This window comes from Spinacia oleracea, chromosome 6, assembly GCF_020520425.1.
Source record: "Spinacia oleracea cultivar Varoflay chromosome 6, BTI_SOV_V1, whole genome shotgun sequence".
In the NCBI taxonomy this organism is placed as follows: Eukaryota; Viridiplantae; Streptophyta; class Magnoliopsida; order Caryophyllales; family Amaranthaceae; genus Spinacia; species Spinacia oleracea.
In genome coordinates, this window is record NC_079492.1 from 91,180,737 (window position 1) to 91,203,988 (window position 23,252).

The 23,252-nt window shown below is 34.8% G+C and overlaps 2 protein-coding genes across 3 annotated transcripts; one reads left to right on the forward strand and one right to left on the reverse strand.

Annotated features, from left to right (window-relative positions):
• Positions 1-2,311: 2,311 nt before the first annotated feature.
• On the reverse strand, positions 2,312-22,893 carry LOC110776525 (homeotic protein knotted-1). Of its 2 annotated transcripts, none has more exons than XM_021981084.2 (5): positions 22,015-22,893; positions 21,786-21,911; positions 21,479-21,614; positions 4,878-5,134; positions 2,312-2,863 (listed from the first exon to the last, which is right to left on the reverse strand). In XM_021981084.2, the coding sequence occupies exons 1-5, from the start codon at positions 22,486-22,488 to the stop codon at positions 2,660-2,662; spliced, it is 1,197 nt and encodes a 398-aa protein (XP_021836776.1). In that variant the 5' UTR covers positions 22,489-22,893; the 3' UTR covers positions 2,312-2,659. The 2 variants fall into 2 exon arrangements, with proteins under 2 accessions (XP_021836776.1, XP_021836777.1); XM_021981085.2 differs by having other exon boundaries at positions 4,878-5,131; positions 22,015-22,892.
• On the forward strand, positions 8,259-11,044 carry LOC130463934 (uncharacterized). The gene is made up of 2 exons (XM_056833229.1): positions 8,259-10,141; positions 10,429-11,044. Exons 1-2 carry the CDS (start codon positions 9,010-9,012, stop codon positions 10,461-10,463), a joined length of 1,167 nt encoding a protein of 388 aa, XP_056689207.1. The 5' UTR covers positions 8,259-9,009; the 3' UTR covers positions 10,464-11,044.
• Positions 22,894-23,252: the final 359 nt, after the last annotated feature.

Sequence of the window (23,252 nt, forward strand, 5' to 3'; positions counted from 1 at the left end):
TCTGGGACGGAGGGTGTATTATTTATATATAACTTATTATTTACTATTTTTATTATTAATTACTACTCCCACCATTCCTTTTTTATCTTCCAGTTTCTATAAATGTCGTTCCTATTTGATCTTCTTGTTTCTATTTTTGGACATGATTTTTTACCATAAATTTCCCCACCATCCCTTATTTAATTCATTCACATTTCCCCATTCACCCACCCAACCCCACTTTTATGATTTTTTATTACTTTAATAAAAATATCTTATCTCCTTCATTTCTTTATTACTTTTCTTCATTTGTTTATTATTTTCTCTTACACCCAATCATTACTCTTACACCCAATCATTACAAGATTCCATTTTCTTATTTTCCACCCCAAACACCAAATAGGAAGATCATTTAGGAATGGAGGGAGTATAAGTTATAATTTATTAATTATTATTATTTAATAATTAATAATTAATTATTAAGTTATCAGTTACTTCATCCGCTCTTGAATGTTAGTCTTTTTTCCTAATTGAGTTGTTCTTTTTCATTGGTCCCTTTTGGAACCTATCCTTATTTGTCCAACATTTATCCCCTTTACACCTTTATAAATATCTAAAAATCCACTTGTTTACTCTCAGTTGAATTTGTATCCTCATTAACCCCCCCCCCCCCCCAACCCCCAAAATTGTTTTTGTCTCCTACCAACATCGTTTATATTCTATTGAAACTTATGTGACAATTGTACTTTTGTTGAATTGTCTTAAATTTTAAAAGGAACTAACATTAAAAAACGGAGGGAGTATTTAGTATTTATTATTAATTATTTATTGGTTATTATTTACAAGTATTATTTATTTCAATTCAGTAAGTTAAGTTAAGTTCATTTAAGTTCGGTTCAATACAGTTCAGCTCAAAAAACTAGGGTCTTACACCTATAGGATATAGCTTCACCTAATCCAAATAAAAAAAACACTTTTCTTCCAACAATACGTTCCTTTTTAGTAGACCTAATCAAAATACGGTTCGGGTCGGGTCGGGTTCGGTTCAGGTCGCGACCATAAAAATCTATCCACTATGTCGGGCCAAGCTTCGCGCCAAATTTGTGTGTCCAACCCCGCTATTTCGGGTCAAAAACATGGCGGGCTTTACGAATAATTTTAGGGTCGGGCCAAATTTATAACTAAAATTGTAGTTTTATGTTGTCCAAAGCCCCCATAATTTTTTTTAAAAAATCCAGGTTGGGCAGGACGGGCCCGAAAAATCGGGCCTGACTATTCTGCCCAAAACCCGCTATATTTTGGGCCGGGACGAGCTAATATTGATCAGCTCTACTTTTTAGTTTGATTTCATGCCATGGGTTTGGTTAAAAGATTGAAACCCAGGTACCCCTAATTCAGTTATGTCTAAGAACCTTTAGAGGCTGAATCCCTTTACAAACTACAATAAAAATTAGGGATTTTCTCATTGGTAGCCATCAAGTTTTGCAAATTCTCAATGATAACAAAATAATTGTCAAGCTCTCACAAATAGCATTACTTTTTAAATTTTGCTCTAATATAAAAATATTATTATAATTAACAGCTAATTAACCTAATTATAAAAATAAAATAAAAAATAAAAGGGATTCATTAACTCCTTCACTCTTAACTCCATCAGTTTTCTTCCTCTTCTTGTCATATCTTCCATTATTGTATCGTTCCTATCAAAGGTTAAATTAGTAATCTTGCGCTTGTGCTTCTTATTCGACCGCTTCAATTGATCTTGTTCTTCGGTTGAGTTTTCAATTTGGTTGGATAATGGAGGAGATAGAACAGAGAGAAACTTATTTTAAAATGTAATATGTTAATTAATCATGTTGTCATCATAATAAATACGATCATAGTTCACTTTATTGTTGTAAAGTAGTCTATGGACTTAGAGCACATGAAATGTTTTTGACCTTGCCGGTCTCATTTTATGACGGATTGTACAATGACTTTATCATTTTATGATGGATTATTTTCACTTTTTTTATTTATCCAAGGACTAGAGCTTCCTTAATGATGCGTTTTCGCCGAAAAATTCAATTCATTTATGATTAATTTAAGGTCAATGCGGGTCAAATAGCTACAATTTTAGGATTTACGTTTTTTGGGTACAAAATTAGGTTAGCTAGGTTAAATTTTTTTTTTTTAAAATTTTATTTGGTTTTAATTACAAGAACAATGCTACCATAGAGAAACTTTTAAAAGCTAATGCTATTTGAGAGAACTTGGCAAATATTTTGTTACCACTGAGAATTTGCAAAACTTGATGGCTACCAAAGAGAAAAATCCTAAAAATTAACAGAAATTTAAAAAACACACTTATCTAGCTTATAAATGGTTGAGACATTTAATTTAGTTCAAGTTGCATTATTACAAAGTCCCATTTGAAAAAGAATTAGCAAAATATATGTCTAAGTTGTTACAATTGCCATGGACTAGTTTCTTAATTCTTATACAGTTGGATACACACAATGCACCAATTTACTACACAAACAAAACAAAATCATGCGAAATTTAGCTAGGACAAGCATATTGTACGTGGTCGATCATGCCATGATCGCTATCCGTAATTTTGTAGCATGAATAAAAGCTTATATTGGACATAGGAGCTACGTGTAAAAATATAAGATGAGAGGCCAAAGAGGCATGCTTGTTATGTTCCGAACCGGTAAGGACCATCGCCCATGTAGTGGCCATCCATGTAGAGGGCTGGATTGTGGGGGTGAATGCCATCCATCACCATGAACTGCATGTCTTCGGATGGTTTCCAGTGTCGTTTTCTCTGGTTTATAAACCAGTTGTTGATCTGTTTTTGGTCCAATCCAGTTGCTTCTGCCAACGCCACTTTCTCCGATTCCTGTTTTTGTTATATTTACCCTTGTCAATATACCAAATTATACCACAAGCCTGCTCTTAATTAATATTGGAAAATTAACAGAATGAAAATTAATAGAGGAAATTTCAAACGCCTTGCAAATTTTCCTAGATTATGCACTACAAAATAGTCACTTTATAGAGATGTAGAATTTTGGCAACGACCAATTATTATAAGTTTGAGATAGAATTTTGGCTAACTCATTAAAATACAATCTCAAATATTATTTAGAGAAAACTTTAGTAATTCAGTCACAAAATATGAGATGCTTATAGCGCGCATATATTTGTATGAAAATCAGTTTCTAATAATGTATAATTTTTTAGTGATGTGAATGTTGGAGACATGGTTACCCAATTCTAGCCCATTAGTTTTATCTTTTGTATCGAGTATATGTTACTGTCAAGACTGTAGAAGAAACTGGTTTGTGTTTTAGTCATGGTTACCTTGAGTTTATCGGGTTTTGTGTTACAGTTATTAAAATCACATGTCGCTTTTGGTTTGTCATCTTGCTTGCATCCAAATAGTGAAAAATCTGCAATCTGTTTTGGTAAAGTTCCGAGTTCCGAGTTCCGAGTTCCGACAGATGAACAAGAAAACATCATCTTGGTTATGTTTTGGTCGATAGAATTTGCTGAAATTAAGAGCTAAACGATGAAGCTCAAGGCTTTATCTTCTATAGGCGCAACTCTTGGTTAATTTTGTTCTTATTTGGGCTCAAATCTTCTTAATGCTTAACACTTTGTTTGGGTAAGAGGAATTGGAGAGAAAGGAAGGGGAACAAACGACCTTGATTGGATCAGTTTACTGCACTAGCAAACTTCCCTTGAGTGACCCATGGCCTTGAGACCTAGTATGTATGACAAGAACACATGGGGGGATCATCAAAATAATGAGTGAAACGCCTGGCTGACATTTTATGGGTCCATTATGCTATAACCAAAATAATGATTATAAGCCACTACGTCCTGCTAGTTGCAGCTCAAAAAGAATGCAGTTAATATATTCAGAAATTTTGAAGTTTTGACCTAGTGATTAAAACTAAGGAATTGTATATGGTATGCCTAAAGATATGTCTAGTTACAGTTCCGGGTTCGAATCCCGCCTCTAAATGAAATTTGTATTTCTCTGCTCATTCGCACCAAAAATAATTGAAAACTAGGTATGTTAATCACCATGCACTGACAAACCGCTAAGTGATTCACTTGAATTTAAGTTATTGTAAGTCAACGTCACTAACTTTGGAATAAGTATACCTCGTATGTTGGAAGTTCTAGTTGGAAACAATAAATAAAGAGTGCAAAAGTGAAACGAGTTTCTTCCTTTATTTATACATTGAGGGTTGAGTATATTACTGGGTAAAGGAAATGGGAAGAGGGGTATGGGGCTGGGGCTGGGGTCGGGTCCGACTTGATATCTTGGAAAATGCAATGCGTAGGTGTGTGGTGGGTTGTGGGCCCATATATTGTTTTTGGTCGTCGGTTGTTTACTTAATTTCTTGTTACGAGAATCTTCCCTTGATTACGCAACAGTCAAAATAAATCAACCCTAGTGGAAATTGATTTCGGTTTTAGTTACTTAGTCGTTTTATTTCCTAACCTCTGATTATATTATCTTCCTTCCGTTATTTCCCAGAAATACATTATCTCAAAAACAGAAAACTCAATTCATATTCTCTCAAACTCTCTTTAGTGTTTGGGCAATATCTGGTTTGCAATCGAGGCTTGTGAGTGCATACAATTTTTGGTGTCGTATAGTGTTAATCCTGGAGAACAACCGCAAGCGTTCTACTGCATCGGGTAGTGAGGAATTATCTTTAGAGCAGTGCGACAATTGTTCTATTCGTCAATCACAATATCGAAATAAGTTGTTCTAATTGTTTAATTTCGTAATATTATAATCTTCCCAAACATGCATGTATTGCTTAAGCATTTTGATGAACTTAATTATTAAGAGTATGACGTTAAAATTAAGTCAAGGCATTAAACAAACTTACAGAAGGATAAGGCCATTTGTAGTGTAACTCCCACCAGCTGAGCAGTTTTTGACGAGCCTCTTTGGGAAGCTTACCTTTCTTCTTCTTCTTAGAGAGTTCCTGCTTTAAACTACTCAGGTAACCGCTGTATTTCTTCAGAAGGTGATTCTTCAATTCTCGGTCTTCAGCTCGAGGATCTATCTCAGAAAGTTCTGTTTCACCACCACTATTTTCTTGATCTTCCTCTGATGAACCAACCCCCTCAGATTTATCGTCTGCTAATTCATGTATATAAGCGTTTTAATTAGCATACCCAATCTTTTATTATTAAGCTAGACTCTATATATTTAACACAAATGTACAAGCTAGCTTACGACTAAACACATTTGATGGCAAAATACATATTCGGCATGAGGTATGCGTGCAAGTTTTCATGCTTCTTTCACACAAAATTCATGTCTTATGATTTAAGTTGTTCTTCAACTATCAGCTCATACCGTTGCCTAAGTTGATCATCATAATTGTATCATCAATTTAAGAAATGGTCCTAAAATATAACTTTTTTTTATTTATTTAAGTTTAGCTCATTTAGTTTTAGGTTTCAAGTATTTGCTATTTATTATTTTGAAGGTTTGCGGTTGAATCTGGATAGATGACATAGATTAGCACGGCAAAATTAAACTAGTACGACTACTAAATATTCACAGATTGACTGTATTATCTGAATCCAAATGTAATGGTTGGGCTGGTGTTACTCCTACTAAATCCAAATACTCAGTATGATGGTAGTCCTACTCCGTATAAATTAAGAGCAAAGGTGATGTGAAACACTGAGTTAAAAGGCCCATATGTCAGATAAAACATGCATTTGCACAATACACAGGACAGGAAATGACACCACTCAGTAACTTGGCTTCAAAAATTGACCAATACATCCAGAATTGAAAACATGAAAAGAAAGCAAAAATAAAAATATTTATAAAAACTTTGGAGTTAAGGGCTTGTCAAATGTCTTGTCTGGTGGACTAAGCTTAGCTAGCATGCGAAGAACTCTGCAGCTCCAATTTCCTAGAACACTAGACCCATTTAGTCCAGGCACATGCTACAAACTTTTAGTCAGGAGGTGGAGGATACTTGTAAATACTCATATCATCATTAAACTTCTTAAACTAAGGATCGGATTACATATTTTAAGATAATAGTCAATCGAATTTCATCATTACCATTTTATTTTTTATACTATTCACAAATTTTGATTTCAGTATCATATGTGATTTATGCTTAAGAAAATACATACTCTCTCCGTTTCTTTTTGTTCTTTACGTTTTTCTTTTTGGATGTTTCAAAATGTTCTTTATATTTTCTTTTATATTATCACATAAATGCTTTAATATTCTATCAAAATTTGTGTCAAATGATTATTTTAACCAATTATATTCATTTAGTCATTTAATCTCTCACACTTTTCTATTGAGACATTAAATTTTTCTAATTTTCCCAATATCAGAATTTTGATAAAAGTAAAAACATTATAAATAAACGTATTTTTTCTTGTTTAAATGAAAAAAATAGAGAAATCTCAATGCACATTAATTAATCGTTAATAAACGTGTAAAAGGTTAAACGTAAAGAACAAAAAGAAACGGTGGGAATAGTTGTATGGTGTCTTAATTATTTTATTATTCTCAATATTTACTTTTGGAATATATCTTTTTATAATTTTTATGAATACAAAATTAGATTTATTAATATTCATACATTTATATTGACAAGTGTGAAGAGGTAAATTGTACTCCCTCCGTCTCTTTTTGTTTTTTACGTTTGGTATTTTACACGCGTTTTAACGACTAATTAATGTGCATTGAAATTCTTCTAAGTTTTTCATGTAAACGAGGAAAATTACGTTTATTTACAATGTTTTCACTATTATCAAAAATCTGATATTGGGAAAATGAGAAAAAGTTAATGTCTTTATGGAAAAGTGTGAGGGATTAAATGACTCAATGGATTTAATTGGTTAATATAATAATTGACACGTACAAATTTTGATAAAATATTAAATCATTTATGTGATAATATAAAAGGAACTGTAAAGAACATTTTGAAACACCAAAAAAAAAAACGTAAAAAAACAAAAAGATATGGAGGGAGTACGGAGTAACTATTAAATCAAAACAACGCGAGGAGATGAGATATTAAATAGTGCATTCTTTTTATCCAAAAGTTCATGAATTTATTACACGTAAATACGTAATTGATTCTGATATAATTAATGTGATTGTAATAGAGTAAAGTTGAGAACATAATCACCTTATCTGAATTTGTTGGATCTAATTTATATTAAAACTTACTTCTTATCTGAATTTATTGGACTTCAAACTTTATTTTTAAAGGTCAAGATAACACACCCAAAGTTTTCAGACTTTGAGAGTGATACAAAGGCTCTATTCGCCCCACCTTATTTTCACGTAATTCAAATTTAGTAAGTTTAGATAAGTTTACAATACAAATATATTAGTAATAGGTTAAAATAATTTTAAACAAAATAAGTTTAGAGATAAAAAAGTTCAAGTACATTAAGTTCCGAAAATACATGGTTCTATATTCTCTTACCTTATTTTTAATTATTTCGTTCTAATATAAATATCGGGCAAATAATTCCTGATAATATCCTTTTAGGTCTAATATATACAGATAAAATAAGATAAGACATAAAATCAAATTTTATCCACACGTGATACTCCACTACGTCATCCACAGATTCATCTAAGACTCAACTAAGATCATTAAATAACATAATTAAGTAAGATAAAGTGTGATGATCATATAACATGATTTGATTTGGTTGGAGAAAAATGTGGAGTTTTAAGTGAGTCTTGATTTGTCTTGAATTTTCAAACTCACTTCCGGACTTGTTGTATCTTTTATCACATTATCCAAATAGTTTGACCTCATACTCCGTTTCAGACTCCTCTCAGACTCCTCACGAACTCACCCTTAGGTAAAAAGTATATACAATAAGTCATAGATCAAAATCAATCTTTTCATATGTGTCATTTACAATGCAATTTTGGCTCATTTGAAACAAATTAAAACAAGTGTGGAGTAACTATTAGTTTAATTTCATACAAAAGTTAAATATGTTACTCCGTAATACTCCGTAATAATCTATTATACATGTTTCAAAAAAAGGTAGGAAAGTCTTAATATTTTAATTTGTTTCGTTTTACATATCGAATAACTTATTTACATATTTTCATAGTAAAAATATTACATTGATAGTACAAATATTTTGATGACGCATAGCTAATTACGTGGTGCCTATATTTACCAATTAAACTCTGACACGTAAGATTGTGACAACTAAATGTTGTCGCAACTTGCGACATTTATCATCACCCATCTTTTAATTCAATATTTAATTATGCACCATGTGTGAAAAGGATATTGGAGAGAAAGAGGGAACCATTGACCATGTGTCAAATCAAAAGGAGAAGGGAAGAGAGGCAGAAGAGGTTACTCCAATATCAGAGTATGTACTTCATATTCAAGGATGGAGGGGTACGAGTATATCTCCCGCTATGGGAAGATCCTCTAAAATTGAAAAAGAAAATGAGAAGACTGTCCTATATTGTTGGTGCTCTTACGAGTTGTGGGGGGTATAAATTAGACTATACTCTGTCGGTATTTCTAAATGCATCACTTAAATGTGCATATAATTTTAAGTGATCCATGCAAAAGTATTATTATATGTTTCAAGTGGTCGAGTAGATAGTTTGTTTATTAAAGAAAAACAATAATAGAGATAATGATAGTGATAACATGTGAGAGATGATGATGTTAAGATATGTTAAGATATTAGATACGAAGTATTATTCTGTGAATATTCTGTAGAGTCCTAACTATGGTATGTTACCTAATGCATGTGTACCTAGGGTTTAGGTAACTGAGTTGTACTATATATATACGTGTGTGATTAATGAGAATGATACGAGATTACACAATATTTGACATGGTATCATGAGCCTAGGTTAAAAATCCTAGATTTTTTTTCCGCAAGAATTTGAGAGAGTGTAGCCGAGTATTGAGAACAGCGAATTTCTTCGCTTGTTGAGTATTGAGATTAGGAGTTAACAATTCCTTAAGTATCACCATGAGTTCCGATGAGGAGGCACCACCAAAGGTCATCGCCGCCGCCGTCGACCTAGACTACTATCTCGGGTCAGGCGACGGCCCCGGTATTGTTATCACCCCTGTGAAACTGAGAGGAGCATCGAACTACGATGAATGGGCCAAAGCCGTTCGTCGCTCGATAATTTCAAAATTCAAATTTGGATTTCTTGATGGTTCTGTGAAGGAACCCGTTACGGACGCGACGAAGATGAAACATTGGATTGCGGTCAATTCGATGGTGGTGTCTTGGATCACAAACACCATAGACGAGAGTTTGAGTTCGAATCTGGAAGACTTTGATATTGCTCACGAGTTGCGGAGTCATTTGAGGACGCGGTACTGCGTCGTGACAGGCACTAGGGTCTGCCATATTAAGATGGCTCTGAGTGGCTGCAAGCAGGGCACGTCTGAGGGCGTCATGGAGTACTATGGCCGCTTGTCGAAGGTATGGAAGGAGTACGTACAGTATGCACGAGTTCCAAGGTGTATATATGCGGGTTGCACGTGCAACATAGCGAAGCAGGTGGGGGACATTCATGATGAAGATCGTCTGCACTATTTCTTAATTGGCCTAGACGATCACTATGAAGCCATTCGTGCACAACTGTTAGCAAGATCGCCGTTGCTAGGCCTCGACGAGGCATACCAGACGGTTATGAATACCGAGACCATGCGCGCCAAGGCAACGAGAGGTACGGAGAGTGTCATGGCGTTCAAGGTCGAGACTAAGGGTCGGTCGAGGTCGGGAGATGCGAGTGACAGATTTTGTGGTCATTGCAATCGTGAGGGTCATGAGGAAGAAACTTGTTATCAGCTGATTGGTTTTCCCGAATGGTGGGATGAGAAGAAACGAGGTGGAAGAGGGCCTGGTCGAGGAGGCAGGACGTCGATTAGAGGAGGCAGAGGAGCTCGTAGGGCTGCGTCGTCGACCAGTGGTGTCGCTCGTGCCAATGCCGTGAGTAATACCACAGGAGGGGCGACAGCCACTGTGACGAGTGGAGGCGGATCGCAGGGAGTAGTGACGACAACCAATCATGAGCTTGTTGGTGTGACGAAGGAGCAAGTCCAGCAAATTGTTGACATCTTATCACGACCACCAAACAAGTTGCAAGGTAATCTTGATTTACGATGGATTGTTGACAGTGGGGCCTCACGTCATGTGACGGGTGATATTTCAATTCTGAGAAATATCAAAACATCAAGCAATCAACAGGTTGTGTTACCAGATGGTCAACCTGCCAATTCAAATCAATATGGTTCGGTGGTCTTGGAGGATGGTTTCGTGCTCGATAACGTTCTATTTGTGCCTAAATTGAACTGCAATTTAATTTCTGTAACTCAATTAAGTGATGAATTACATTGTGCTGCTCAATTTACTAACAAAATGTGTGTTCTTCAGGACCGCTCGACGAGGATGGTGATTGGCGTGGGTGATCGACAGGAAGGACTATATTTTTTCCGTGGGGCTCCAAGGGTTCGTGTGCTAGCAGTGGAGTGTGTGGTCGACTTGTGGCATCAACGTATGGGGCATCCGTCGGAAAAAGTGTTGCAGTTACTTCCTCCTGTGAGTCATAAGATTAGGAAGAATAAAAACATTTGTGATGTATGCCCACGAGCGAAACAATGTAGGGAGAGTTTTCCAAATAGTGATAGTCGTGCAAGTCGCCCATTCGACCTTGTTCATCTTGACTTATGGGGGCCTTACAAAACACCCTCGTCGAGTGGGGCGAAGTATTTTCTTACCATTGTGGATGATTATTCTAGGGGTGGGTGGATTTATTTATTGTGCAATAAAATGGAAGTTGAATCGTCGTTTCTTAATTTTGTTGCCATGATTCAATGTCAGTTTAATCGATCCCTGAGAGTTGTTCGCAGTGACGATGGTACTGAGTTTAATTGTTTGCAAGGTTATTTCTTTAAAAATGGGATTCTGTTTGAGTCGTCATGTGTTGGGACACCTCAACAGAATGGGAGAGTCGAGAGGAAGCACCAACATATTTTAAATGTTGGGAGAGCGTTACGGTTTCAAGGGAATCTTCCTATAAAATTTTGGGGGGAATGTATTCTGGCTGCTTGTCACTTGATCAATCGTACACCTACACCGGTCCTTGACAATAAAACCCCTTATGAGATGTTATTTGGAAAACCACCATCGTATGTGTCTATCCGGGTATTTGGGTGTCTGTGTTATGCATATAATCTCCGGAGTAAAGGGGATAAGTTTGCGTCTCGTGGTCGCAAATGTGTGTTTCTGGGTTACCCGTTTGGCAGGAAGGGATGGCAACTGTGCGACCTGGAGACACACGAGTTCTTTGTCTCAAGGGATGTAAAATTTCATGAACGGACGTTTCCATTCGCAGACACGTCGACTATGTTGCCTGCAATGCATGATGGTGATGGGGTGCTTGACCAGTGGGGTTTGGATGAGAGTGGGACTGGATGTACTCTGGAGGTGTCGCCTACAGGTGACAATGAGGAAGTGTCGTCACCTGCAGGTGCCACAGAGGAGGTGTCGTCTCCTGTGAGGGAGAAACAACATGATACACCTAGTCGAGTGGAATCAGACGTCGTCTCAGGTGTAGATGAGACGACGGGTAGTGATGAGAGTGAGACAAGGCAGTGTGTGGAGGATACAGAGTTAGGAAGGGGGAAGCGTGCGAAGTTTCCGTCGACAAAGCTGAAAGACTCTGTGATACATACAATACGGGAAAAATATAGTACTTCCGACAAAATACCTACGGCGTCACCACCCTCAGGTACTCCTTATCCTATCACATATTTTGTTAATTATGAGCGTTTTTCGTCAAAGCACAGGCAGTATATAGCTGCATTGCAAGAAGGGAAAGTTCCTAAGAGTTTTAAACAAGCGATGCAGCATGAGGGATGGCGTCAAGCAATGGCTGCTGAAATCGACGCGTTGGAGGAACAGGGGACATGGACGTTGGAAAAGTTGCCAGAAGGGAAGAAAGCACTGGGGAGTAAATGGGTGTATACTGAGAAGCGTAATGAAGATGGGAATTTGTTGAGACTGAAGGCCCGATTGGTATGTCTAGGGAATCATCAGGAGGAAGGGTTGGACTATAATGAGACATTTGCTCCCGTCGCGAAGATGGCGACAGTTCGAACTTTCCTAGCTGTCGCAGCTGTCAACCAGTGGGACGTGCATCAGATGGACGTACACAATGCTTTCTTGCACGGTGACTTAGAGGAAGAGATCTATATGAAGATTCCTCCTGGATTCCAGAAGAATAACTCTGACAAGGTGTGTCGAATGAGAAAGTCGTTGTATGGGTTGAAACAAGCACCTAGATGTTGGTTCCAGAAGTTGTCGACGGCACTGACGCACTATGGCTTTCGACAGTCGTTGTCGGATTATTCGCTCTTTACTCTGTCTAAAGGTACGTTGCAGCTGAGTGTGCTCATTTATGTAGACGACATGATTATCGCAGGCAATAACAAGTTTGCACTTGAGAGTTTTAAGGCATACTTGAGGGAGTGCTTTAAAATGAAAGACCTCGGGGCTCTGAAGTACTTTCTTGGGTTAGAGGTGGCACGAAGTAGTCAAGGGTTCTATGTGTGTCAGAGAAAATATGCCCTCGACATCATCTCAGAGGCTGGATTGTTGGGAGCAAAGCCTGTGGACTTTCCTATGGAATAAAATCATAAGTTGGCATTGGCAGACGGGCCAGACTTGCCGGATGGTGAGCAGTATAGGCGTCTGATCGGACGTCTGGTTTATTTGGTTGTCACGTGACCAGACGTCGCTTACTCCGTACATGTCCTATCTCAATTTATGCAGGCATCAAAGGAGGCACATTGGGAAGCAGCTTTGCGAGTAGTGAGATACTTGAAGAAGTGTCCGGGTCAAGGTATACTACTCCGGTCGGATAGTGCGTTGCAGTTGGAGGGGTGGTGCGATTCGGATTGGGCGGGGTGTCCAATGACGCGTCGGTCGGTGACTGGATGGTTTGTGTCACTTGGTATGTCGCCAGTTTCTTGGAAGACCAAGAAACAACATACTGTTTCTCGGTCGTCTGCTGAGGCAGAATATCGGTCGATGACAGCTCTGACGTGTGAGTTGAAGTGGTTGAAACAACTACTACGCGACTTGGGGGTGACACACGACCAAGGCATGAGGATGTACTGCGACAGTCAGTCTGCGTTGCATATAGCACAGAATCCGGTGTTCCATGAAAGGACAAAACACATCGAGTCAGATTGTCATTTCATTCGAGATGCAATCAAGGAAGGGATCATCAGTCCGTCGTACGTATCGACGAAGGTTCAGTTAGCAGATATCTTCACCAAAGCGTTGGGGAAGGCGCAATTTGAGTTTTTTTTGAACAAGATGGGCATTCGAGATCTACATGCTCCACCTTGAGGGGGGATGTTAAGATATGTTAAGATATTAGATATTATTCTGTGAATATTCTGTACAGTCCTAACTATGGTATGTTACCTAATGTGTACCTAGGGTTTAGGTAACTGAGTTGTACTATATATATATACGTGTGTGATTAATGAGAATGATACGAGATTACACAATATTTGACAGATGATTTTATTTTAATTATGTGGGTTTATAAGAGAGTGTGAGAAACTATTAATTTTTATGGTCGAAAATTACCAAATGTAGAAGTAATTTATTTTAAATAAAATATCCATAAAAGTCAATTTATACATTTAGGAAAAACGCAAGGAAGAAATATGTGTATGATTTATAGCGATCAGATATTAGGGATGACACTTAATTAAGTATTCTTGGTGGATTTTATATGGGAAAACGATTTTAGCTCCCAAAATAGTAATTTTGGCATATCCATTATGAGAACACAAGAATTGTGCCATACTCTCAGAAAGATGTGTCAATAGCAAGAAGCATTTGTGTGCGAAAATCAGTCTCTTTACACTATATCACTTAGTTGGAGCGACTGTAGGGTCGCCTTTGGGGAGTAATTGAGTAAGGTCAAGTATGGATGTCTAAGGCATACAAAATATTTGTACATGGATACTAATACGTTCTTGAAAGTTTTTTACGTTTTTAAAGTTCGTCCCCTCTTCTTTTTTTCATTTTTGGCATATCAATTTTACATTTATACTTTCATTTAATCCACCACAAAATACAATTTGTAATATTTTACTATGAGAATCCACCTCAACTTAATTAACCAGTCACAATACTTTAATATTAATTTTCACCCACTTACATAGTTAGACAAGTTATAGCCATTCATTTTTCACTTGTTACTCCCACCATCACATGTTGCTCAAAGTTTCTTATTGTCGTTTAAATATTTAACGTAAAAATCATCCGAGAATAGAGGTAGTAAGTAATTAGGTCAAGCAGTAGGGATGGGAGAAAAAATCGGACATGACCAACCAGATTCAAGAAACGGGTATTCTATCCAGATCTTTCACATCTGGCTACTTCGTATTTAAATTTTCAGATATCTATAATGAACGTTACTCCCACCGTATTTTATTAGGGATCATATGTTGATCGGCACGCGTATTAAAGAAAAAGAGTTAAATCTATTAAAAATAATAAAGCAAGTGAATGTGGGGTAAATATTTTAACTCAAAGAAAGGGAGTGGGAACCATAATATTTTGGAGGGGTGGGGGTGAGTCTAATGAAAATAATTGTTTAATGTAGTGGTGGTCCCTAGAGAAAATTAGATATACTAAATAATTAAAAGGGACGGTAGAAAACTTACTAAAAACGGAAATGCGACCACTAAAAAGGACATTCGGAAGTAATATATATGTGACCCCTAAAAAACGGAAGGAGTATTTATTTAACTTAAATATCCGCATCATATCCTAAATCCTCGGACATGGTTATGAAGCGTTCAACACTTCATTTTAGGGATTATTCTTGCGTGAACCCAAAGCCCACCGTTTAGTCTAACACCCCCTTTACATATATACTGATTATAATAAATTAAACACCAATTTTTCTTAGATATTAATAATCATTTTTTGAATCAAAGTAACCTTATGTTATTAAAAGAGAATTGCAACTTAAAATCACATTATTTAAGCACATCAGGCACTAAAAACACTAATTTGATACTTTTTTATAATAATGTTAATAAACATGTCAAAATAAATTAGAATTGAGTTGTTAACTTTTCTTTTTAGGCATAGTCCATAATAAATATAGCGTGGAACAAGCTTTTTTATTTTTTACTCCGTAAGAATTAGTGTCATTTTAGACCAAAATCATGATTTTTTTTAAAAAATAGTCATGTAAAATACTTGAATACGTACCAAATATATTCAGTATAACATAGTCGTATAATATCCAATTTTTCTATTGAACAAATTAAAAATAACACCTTAAAAATCACACCTTAAAAATCACATTAAAGTTTTTTGCATATCTCTAATTAGAAAAGACCGAAAATCCAATCCGATTTTATGGAAGATATTTTAGTTAAATAATGCAAATAAGAAGGAAAAAAAGACAGTCGAAGTGAGAGTGGCAGTGTCATAAATATGAAAAGATGTCCTGACAAAGCGTACAGGCTATACCTACAGAAGCCTATATCACTGATTGTTTCGACCATTACAGCATAAGCATCCTAAGTTCATTTCTTTTATTATTAATTATTATTACTTTCAATCTCAAAATCCATGATTTGTTTATTAATTTCTTTTATTATGCCGACATTTCCCTTGCCTAATATGGAAACAGCTTTATTAAAGGATGATTAACAGATCACTGTGCAGTTTAATTAAAGCAGCATTTTAAAACTTAAATTAAATAGACATCAAATTTCCAAAACGTGTTGTTTTCGTCTTGATTTACCAGAAGCTCCACTATAATACGAGTATGATTCGTTGATCAGGTTAATTAACCTTTTTTTTATTCACTATTCATGTCTTTTGGCTAACATGTTGGTCTCACCAATAAATGTTGACAATTTTCCTAAAAAAATAAAATAAAATAAATGTTGACAAACCATCTTTTATGAAAATTATCGTTTATTTTATTTCTGAACATTTTCAAAGTATTTTGGAGTATTTACTTAACTACGTCTAAACTACTACGTACACATAAAATAAAATATATTAGTGAAAAATGATAATTGTGAATAAATTTGGTTTACCTCTACTTCATAATACTTTCAACATTTAGACTATTTACACTATTCACATATTTACTTAGACTATTATTGATAATTTATATCTAAGATAAAATATAGTCAGATGTGATCTTGTTACATTTATCTCAATGTGTATTTTGAAATACATTGTTATTAACCAAAACATGCTTTTGACGAAAAAATTTCACCAATTTATGTCAAAAAATAATATAAATAATCACCAACAGTGGTTAAAGACGGCGAGTGTTTAATCGATAATGATTATAATTATAATTCACAATAGCAATTTTCTTATCAAACTAATGATTTCTTAATTACAATTGAAAAGTTATAGGAAATGAAATTGAAACAGTATCAACCAAGAAGAACGTATAGATTTGAAATTATAATTTACTAACAGTTGAAATTAGAGGACTTTACTAGTTAAACCAAATTAAGCAAAACGAATGACTACTTAGATATCGCAGTATCAACAAAGAATGTAAACCATAAATCATTTAGCCAAAATTTTCCTAATACCATCTTGTTGAAAAAACGGAGAGGAAGAGAAGACAAGTTCAAGCAACCGAATATACATAGGCCCGAATATAGTTGTTAATTTCTTATAAAATGAGCGAAATTAATCTAATGAAAAAGGCAAAATTGTCAAAAAATACCTTCTTTTTACCTCACTTTGTGAACTAGTATCTTATTTGTTCAGTTTTGTCAAATAGTACATTGAATTAAAAAATTATATTAAAAATGATACCTTAGAGTAACAATCCGGCCAAATTGTCAACTTTCCGGCCATTGACTCCGTTTGTTGGCACACTTTGAGTGGGAAAAATACGCGTGTGAACACTCTCTCAGCAATTAACCACATTCAAAATTTTGGTTGAGAATTCCAATGCTCTTTCTTCTTCCCATTTACTACACTGCTCTCATTCCTTCACTCAACCACCATTTTCAGTAAAAATAAAAACTCAACTCTACAATTTAGCTCTTTCATTCTGATTTTCCTTTCACAATATTGATAAACTTGTCATGATTCAACAAAAGACGATGCCAAACAGATAGGTAATCTGGATTACAAGTATAACCAGAATACATTTCCATTTGCAAAATCTCCTTAACACGAGCAATAGACTGATCCTTCATCTGAGAAATCAGATTACTAATATCTCTTTTGCTGAAGCTCCAAAGGAGTGGGATATGAGATTATTGGTTGGTAGTGTTGTTCTTATGAGATTTCTGGTTGTTAGTGTTGTTTTTATGATATTGTTGGTTGGTAGTGTTGTTCCCACCAAAAAAACCAGTTTATTTTCCCCCAAAAAACTTGAGATGGATATGAGATTGTTGGTTGGTAGTGTTTTTCTTAAAAGAGATCGAGAGGCGCGTGGTTTTTTGGTTTGTTTGTTTCACACGCACAATGTTTTGGAGGGAAGCATGAGTCAATGGCCGGAAAGTTGACAATTTAGCCGAATTGTTGCTCTAAGGTGCCATTTTTAATGCAACTTTTTAATTCAAGGTATTATTTGAAAAAATTGGACAAATAAGGTATTAGTTCACAAAGTGAGATAAAAGAAAGGTACCTTTTGACAATTTTACCAATGAAAAAAAGAAAATATACGTGAAAGTAAGAATGAGATTCTCCTGGTTTTGTGTACATTTGCAATAGTTAGAGCATCAATTATAGACGACTCTTAACCTCCTCTTAAGAAGAGAGAAAATTTAACAGTTACCTCTTAGTAAAAATAAGGTAACTCTTAGCTCCCTCTTATTTAGAGGTTGATGGAGACATCTTCTAAATAAGAGGTAGCTCTTAGAAAATAAGAGGGCTGATGTGGATGATTGTGGGGATATTTTGCTTGCTTTTTTGTTAAATAAAAGAAAAAAAAAATGTAAAAGGTGCTTAAGAGGGAGTAGATAAGAGATAGTGTACTTCTTGATCTTTTTGATAGGTAGACCTTATTAAGGTAGTGTTATCTTCACGAGAATTTCACTTATCTTATCTTATCTTATTTTATTGGCCATGAACTTATCTTATCTTATTGACCATTATCTTATTTTATCTTATCTTATCTTATCTTAACTTGTCTTATTAGCCCTTATCTTATCTTATCTTATCTTATTAGAACTTATAGTATAACCTTATGTAATACTAGTTATTGGACCGTGCGCTAACGCGCACGATCCCCCAAGGTATACAAACTTATTTTGCATAAGTGTTACGTAAAAGACTGTCATTTACAAGTTTACGTTAATCCTAGATTAGCGATGCTAAAGTTCAATTTGCATGTAATTGATAATACGAAATCATAAATACGTTTACAACATAAGTGTCATTGATATTGTAGCATTCCACAAGCAACATTAAACTCACTACAATTGTTATTGTAGCATTCCACGTGCAACATTAGCAACATGCTTCTATATTAATGAAACTATTTAATAAAGAAAGGCATAAATTTTACAACCCGTCATTAGAAAACCAATAAAGAATCACAAAAATCTCTAATTATATTAACACAAGGTCGCATCTTCAATCGTGACAACATTAATAAGGCAAAGGTTATAACCGTAAGTACTCTATTCTTAAGGAAAAGACAAAAATATAAACATGAAGGAAATTGGGGGTAATTCAGGTAATTCACTATTGTGTGAATAGTAATCAAAGTATGAGACTTTATAAGTGTTAGGATTTACATTATCTTATCTTATTGGTCTTGAACTTATCTTATCTTATCTTATCTTATTGACCTTGAACTTATCTTATCTTATCTTATCTTATTGGCCCTTATTTTATCTTGCCTTATCTTATCAGACCTCAGATAAGTGAAAATAAGGTGAAGAGAACAGAGCCTTAGAGTGAGTGATGAGGTGGATGAAGAGAGATATTAAGAGTGGACAAATAAGAGTGACCCCTACAATTGATGCTCTTAGGGACTTTTCGCCCACCCTTAAGGAGAGAAATTTTTATAGCTAATTCTTAAGAAAATTGGGGTAACTCTTAGCCCACTCTTATTGATGAGTATGATTTTTGCCTTTTGGCATTTTAGTAACAAAAATAAAATAAATAATATGATAAAGTTATCTAAGAGTTAATGTATAAGAGTTAACGTGTTTCTTGTATTTTTGGTAGCTAACTCCTATTAAGAGTGATGAGGTGAGATAATTAAGAGGGAGAAATAAGAGTTACCACTACAATTGATGCTCTTATAAACTCCGTACTTCCTCCGTCCCATTTTTATAGTCCCGTTTGACCATATTCACGGGTTTAAAGAAAACTTGAATGTAGTACATTAAAAAGTAAATTATAGTACATTAGTAATTGGTTTGTATTAGAAAAGAGAATATAGCTAGTATAATGAAAAGTTAAATACAGTACATGGGGAATTGTAATATAGTACTTCCTACGTTTCTTTTTGTTATTTACGTTTAGCATTTTGCACGTTTATTAACGACTAATTAATGTGCACTGAGATTCCCCTATATTTTTCTTAAACAAGGAAAATTACGTTTATTTATAATGTTTTCACTCTTATCAAAAAATTCTGATATTGGGAAAATGAGAAAAATTTAATATCGCAATAGAAAAGTGTGAGATATTAAATGACCCATTGAATTTAATTTGGTTAAAATAATTAGTTGACACAAATTTTGATAGAAAAGTAAATAATTTATGTGATAATATAAAAGAAAATGTAAAGAACATTCTGAGACCCAAAAAGCAAAATATAAAGAACAAAAAGAAACGGAGGGAGTACATGTTTTTGTTTTGTTCTGTCTTTAATACATTTTCAATAAATAAAGTACTTGGAAAAGTGGAAAATTTAATGACCAAGTTAAAATAGAAAAAAGACTGTAATTTTAAAACGTAAGAAATAAAAGACAAGTTTATAAAGATGGGACAGAGGGAGTACATTTTGTAATCACTTTGTAATTAAAATAAATAAATAAACAATATTTTTGGTCCCCCATATGCCGCTGGCAAGTTCTCCACACAAAAGTTGGTTTTCCACATAAACACCAATTCTTGATTGGTTTCATTCTTAACTTAACTTATGTGAACTTAACCATCTGTACTTAATTTATCTGAAAAACAAGTTTGTGTGTATATATTAAACACCAATTCTTGATTGGTTTCACTCTTATTTGCCCACTCTTGTACACTAGGTGTACATGTAGCCTTAACTTAACTTATGTGAATTTAACCATCTATACTTAGTTTATCTGAAAAACACTTAATTTGTGTGTGAATTTTTTTTTTTTTTTTTTCTGAACTTATATTATCTAAACTTAACCGAACTTATCTGAAATTAATTTATCTCAAATAAGTCAAAAATTTTCAAACAAAAGAGAGCCTAAATTTGTATGGAGTACTCCGTATTATTTAGGCTCATAAATAATACGGATTATTTATTTTGTAATACGGCGTACTCCGTAGAAAATTTATGAATTTTTCTCTAAAAAATTGGATATATTAATAGTTAAATATTGTATCGGGTCCCTGAAGATAACAAGTGTAAAAAAATTCAGAAACCTAAATAGTACAGGTACATATAAAATTATACTCCGTAAAATACAAACTCAGTTTGTGTTACCTTGGAATACTTACTCCGTATTGACTAAACTAATACTCCGTATTTATACGCAGTGACAGTCATTTAGCTAATTAATACGGTTGGACTGAAGTCATTTCTAGAACTGTCCACACCAAAACAAAAAGGGGAAAAAAGAAGAAACAAGAACATAGAACAATTAAACCGTTAGAACTTGGTTGAATGGATACTTTCCCTATTCAACTCGTGATTCAGGCAATTATTTATTAGGGTTACCCAACACAAAACACCCATAATTTTATCCTATTATGGTAAAAATCTAGTTACTATTCTGCATATTGGAATATTATTGGTAACCTCATCGAGTAATCTGCAGCCGTAACAGGCTGTTGGGATCTTTTCCATTTCTCTCTAATCTCTATCCATTTCATATCTTACAATTATGATATCTAGACCAGTAAAAAAAATTCAATTTGGAAAATAACCTCATATTTTCCACTTGATACAATTACAACCGTTAATTTAGATGATATCCCCTGGCAGTAGGAGTAGGAGTAGGAGAGAGAACAGTAGACTCAAAATTAAGCTAGACTGTAATTAAGTTGATTAGAAGGAAATTAATATTTGTTGTTTACCCTCTTAACCTCTTTTGGGTAAAAAAAGATAATCTGAAACCCAATCTGGAATTGAGTATCTAACCCACCCGGTGGTTGACGGGTCAATTATTGGTAATGCATAGCTAACCTGGAAAATGGTAACCATTTTAATTTGTCCCTCTAAAAAGAGATGAGGGGATACCTGTAGAAAAGACAGTGACACGACCATTGCCGATAACATTGAGCTGAGCTTCGATTCTCTTCATAAAATCCATAGCTTCTTGGACTGGCCTCGTTAATTCCTCCCTATATTTCACTAGCATATCGTAATATGCTTCCTGCCAGTACAAATTTCATTATTTAATATTCATTTATCTTTTACTAATTGAATCCCCTCGGAGGCTTAGATTTAATTTAATATGAGTGTCAAAATCAGTATCCCGTGTGTGTTTTTTTTTAATACGCAATAAAGTAGAGTAATTAATTAGAGATTTGTTCAAGTTAATCACCATAAATTGGTCTAGTTCCGGATCTTTGGAGGGGTCTCTACAAGTTAAGAGGGAAGCTCTTTGCCTAGCTTCGAACTCCTGTTGTGCCGCTGCAAGCCGTGCTGCCACCTCCGGTGGAGCTCCCACCTGACCAAACATCACATAATTCATATGAGTTCGTCATCTAAAAGCTCCATCTTCAACTCCCCCCACAGTTTGGATCTACGTCACATTAAAATAAAGAGAGTACCTTTTGGCAAGCAAGGTAAGCTTCCAAGAGGCTAGAATATTGAGGATGAGAAATGATCTTGGCTTTAATAGTATCAACTTCATGATTATCACAACTACTTGTGGTATTCCCATGAATATGTTGATCACCACCACCAACACCGTCTTGATCTTGGTCGTCATGAGGATGAACAGAACACGGGATCGGAGAGTCGACTCGCCCGCCAAGTAGAGGGTAGTGAAATCTTGAAAAATGCTCATGTTGTTGCTGATGCTGTTGCCGATGATGATGAGGAGTATCGGCTTCGGTCTTCACAACCGGAGGCTGTTGTTCAAAACAAGACTGATTATGAAAAAATGGTGTTGTTGTTGTTCTTCCCACGTATGAAGAAGATGGTGAAGTAGATGATGAATTATTTGGTCCTAAAATTGATGACGTTACATATGTGAAATTCCGTCCACTATTTTCACTCATTTCATGACTGTAATCTTCCATTTAATTCACTCAAATCAAACTTCAAAAAAACAGAAAACCTCTTTAAATTTCAACCCCAAAACCCTAAAATATAGTTCCGATGATGGACGGGAAAGATACCACCATCCGGAAAACCTAAGAAAATATGGAGATCGGCCGGTGAGTTATAAAAAATATGTTGGACGGAAAATAGACAATTTAAAGAATTAGAGGTAGGAATGGAGAAGGGAATATTGTGATAGGGTTAAGGGAGAGCCCGGTGGGAGTTACACTAGCAGTCTCTTAGAGTGTGTACGGATAATAGATGGATCAAATGATATACGAGACGAGTGATGATATAAAAGGCCTGCGTCTGATTATTTTAGACCAAAATAACAATGGCTTTTCTGGATTTTGGAGAGAGAAACAAAGGAGAGAGAGATTGGCGATTCATATAAAAAAAAAGATGATTCTTTTTGTTTTTTTAACAAATAAATAATTATAATTTAATAATTATAAAATTAAGAATTATGGTTGATATTGGTTGATTACTACTCCTTACTAGTCATTAATTTAGACGAGGCCCATTGGTCATTACAAGAATAATAATGACACATTAAAGATTAAACATTTGTTTAATCTTATAGAATTTTGGTTTTTTTTTTTTTTTTTTTTTTTTTTTTTTTTTTTTTTTTTTTTTTAAGTATTGTACAACTAGATTTTAGCCCATGCAATGCACGGATTCTATTAAATTGTTATTTTTAAATAAAAATCATATGTATATACCGCTTTTATATATTAGATTT

What these genes read in the sequence shown, in the direction of transcription:
- LOC130463934 (XM_056833229.1), top strand. Translation starts at nt 9,010, where the DNA reads ATGAGTTCCGATGAGGAGGCACCACCAAAGGTCATCGCCGCCGCCGTC. An exon ending in ACCACCAAACAAGTTGCAAG is followed by an intron (nt 10,142 to 10,428) that starts GTAATCTTGATT and finishes TGTGTTCTTCAG; the next exon opens with GACCGCTCGACGAGGATGGT.
- LOC110776525 (XM_021981084.2), bottom strand. Translation starts at nt 22,488, where the DNA reads ATGGAAGATTACAGTCATGAAATGAGTGAAAATAGTGGACGGAATTTC. An exon ending in CTTACCTTGCTTGCCAAAAG is followed by an intron (nt 21,912 to 22,014) that starts GTACTCTCTTTA and finishes ATGTTTGGTCAG; the next exon opens with GTGGGAGCTCCACCGGAGGT. An exon ending in CGGAACTAGACCAATTTATG is followed by an intron (nt 21,615 to 21,785) that starts GTGATTAACTTG and finishes TTGTACTGGCAG; the next exon opens with GAAGCATATTACGATATGCT.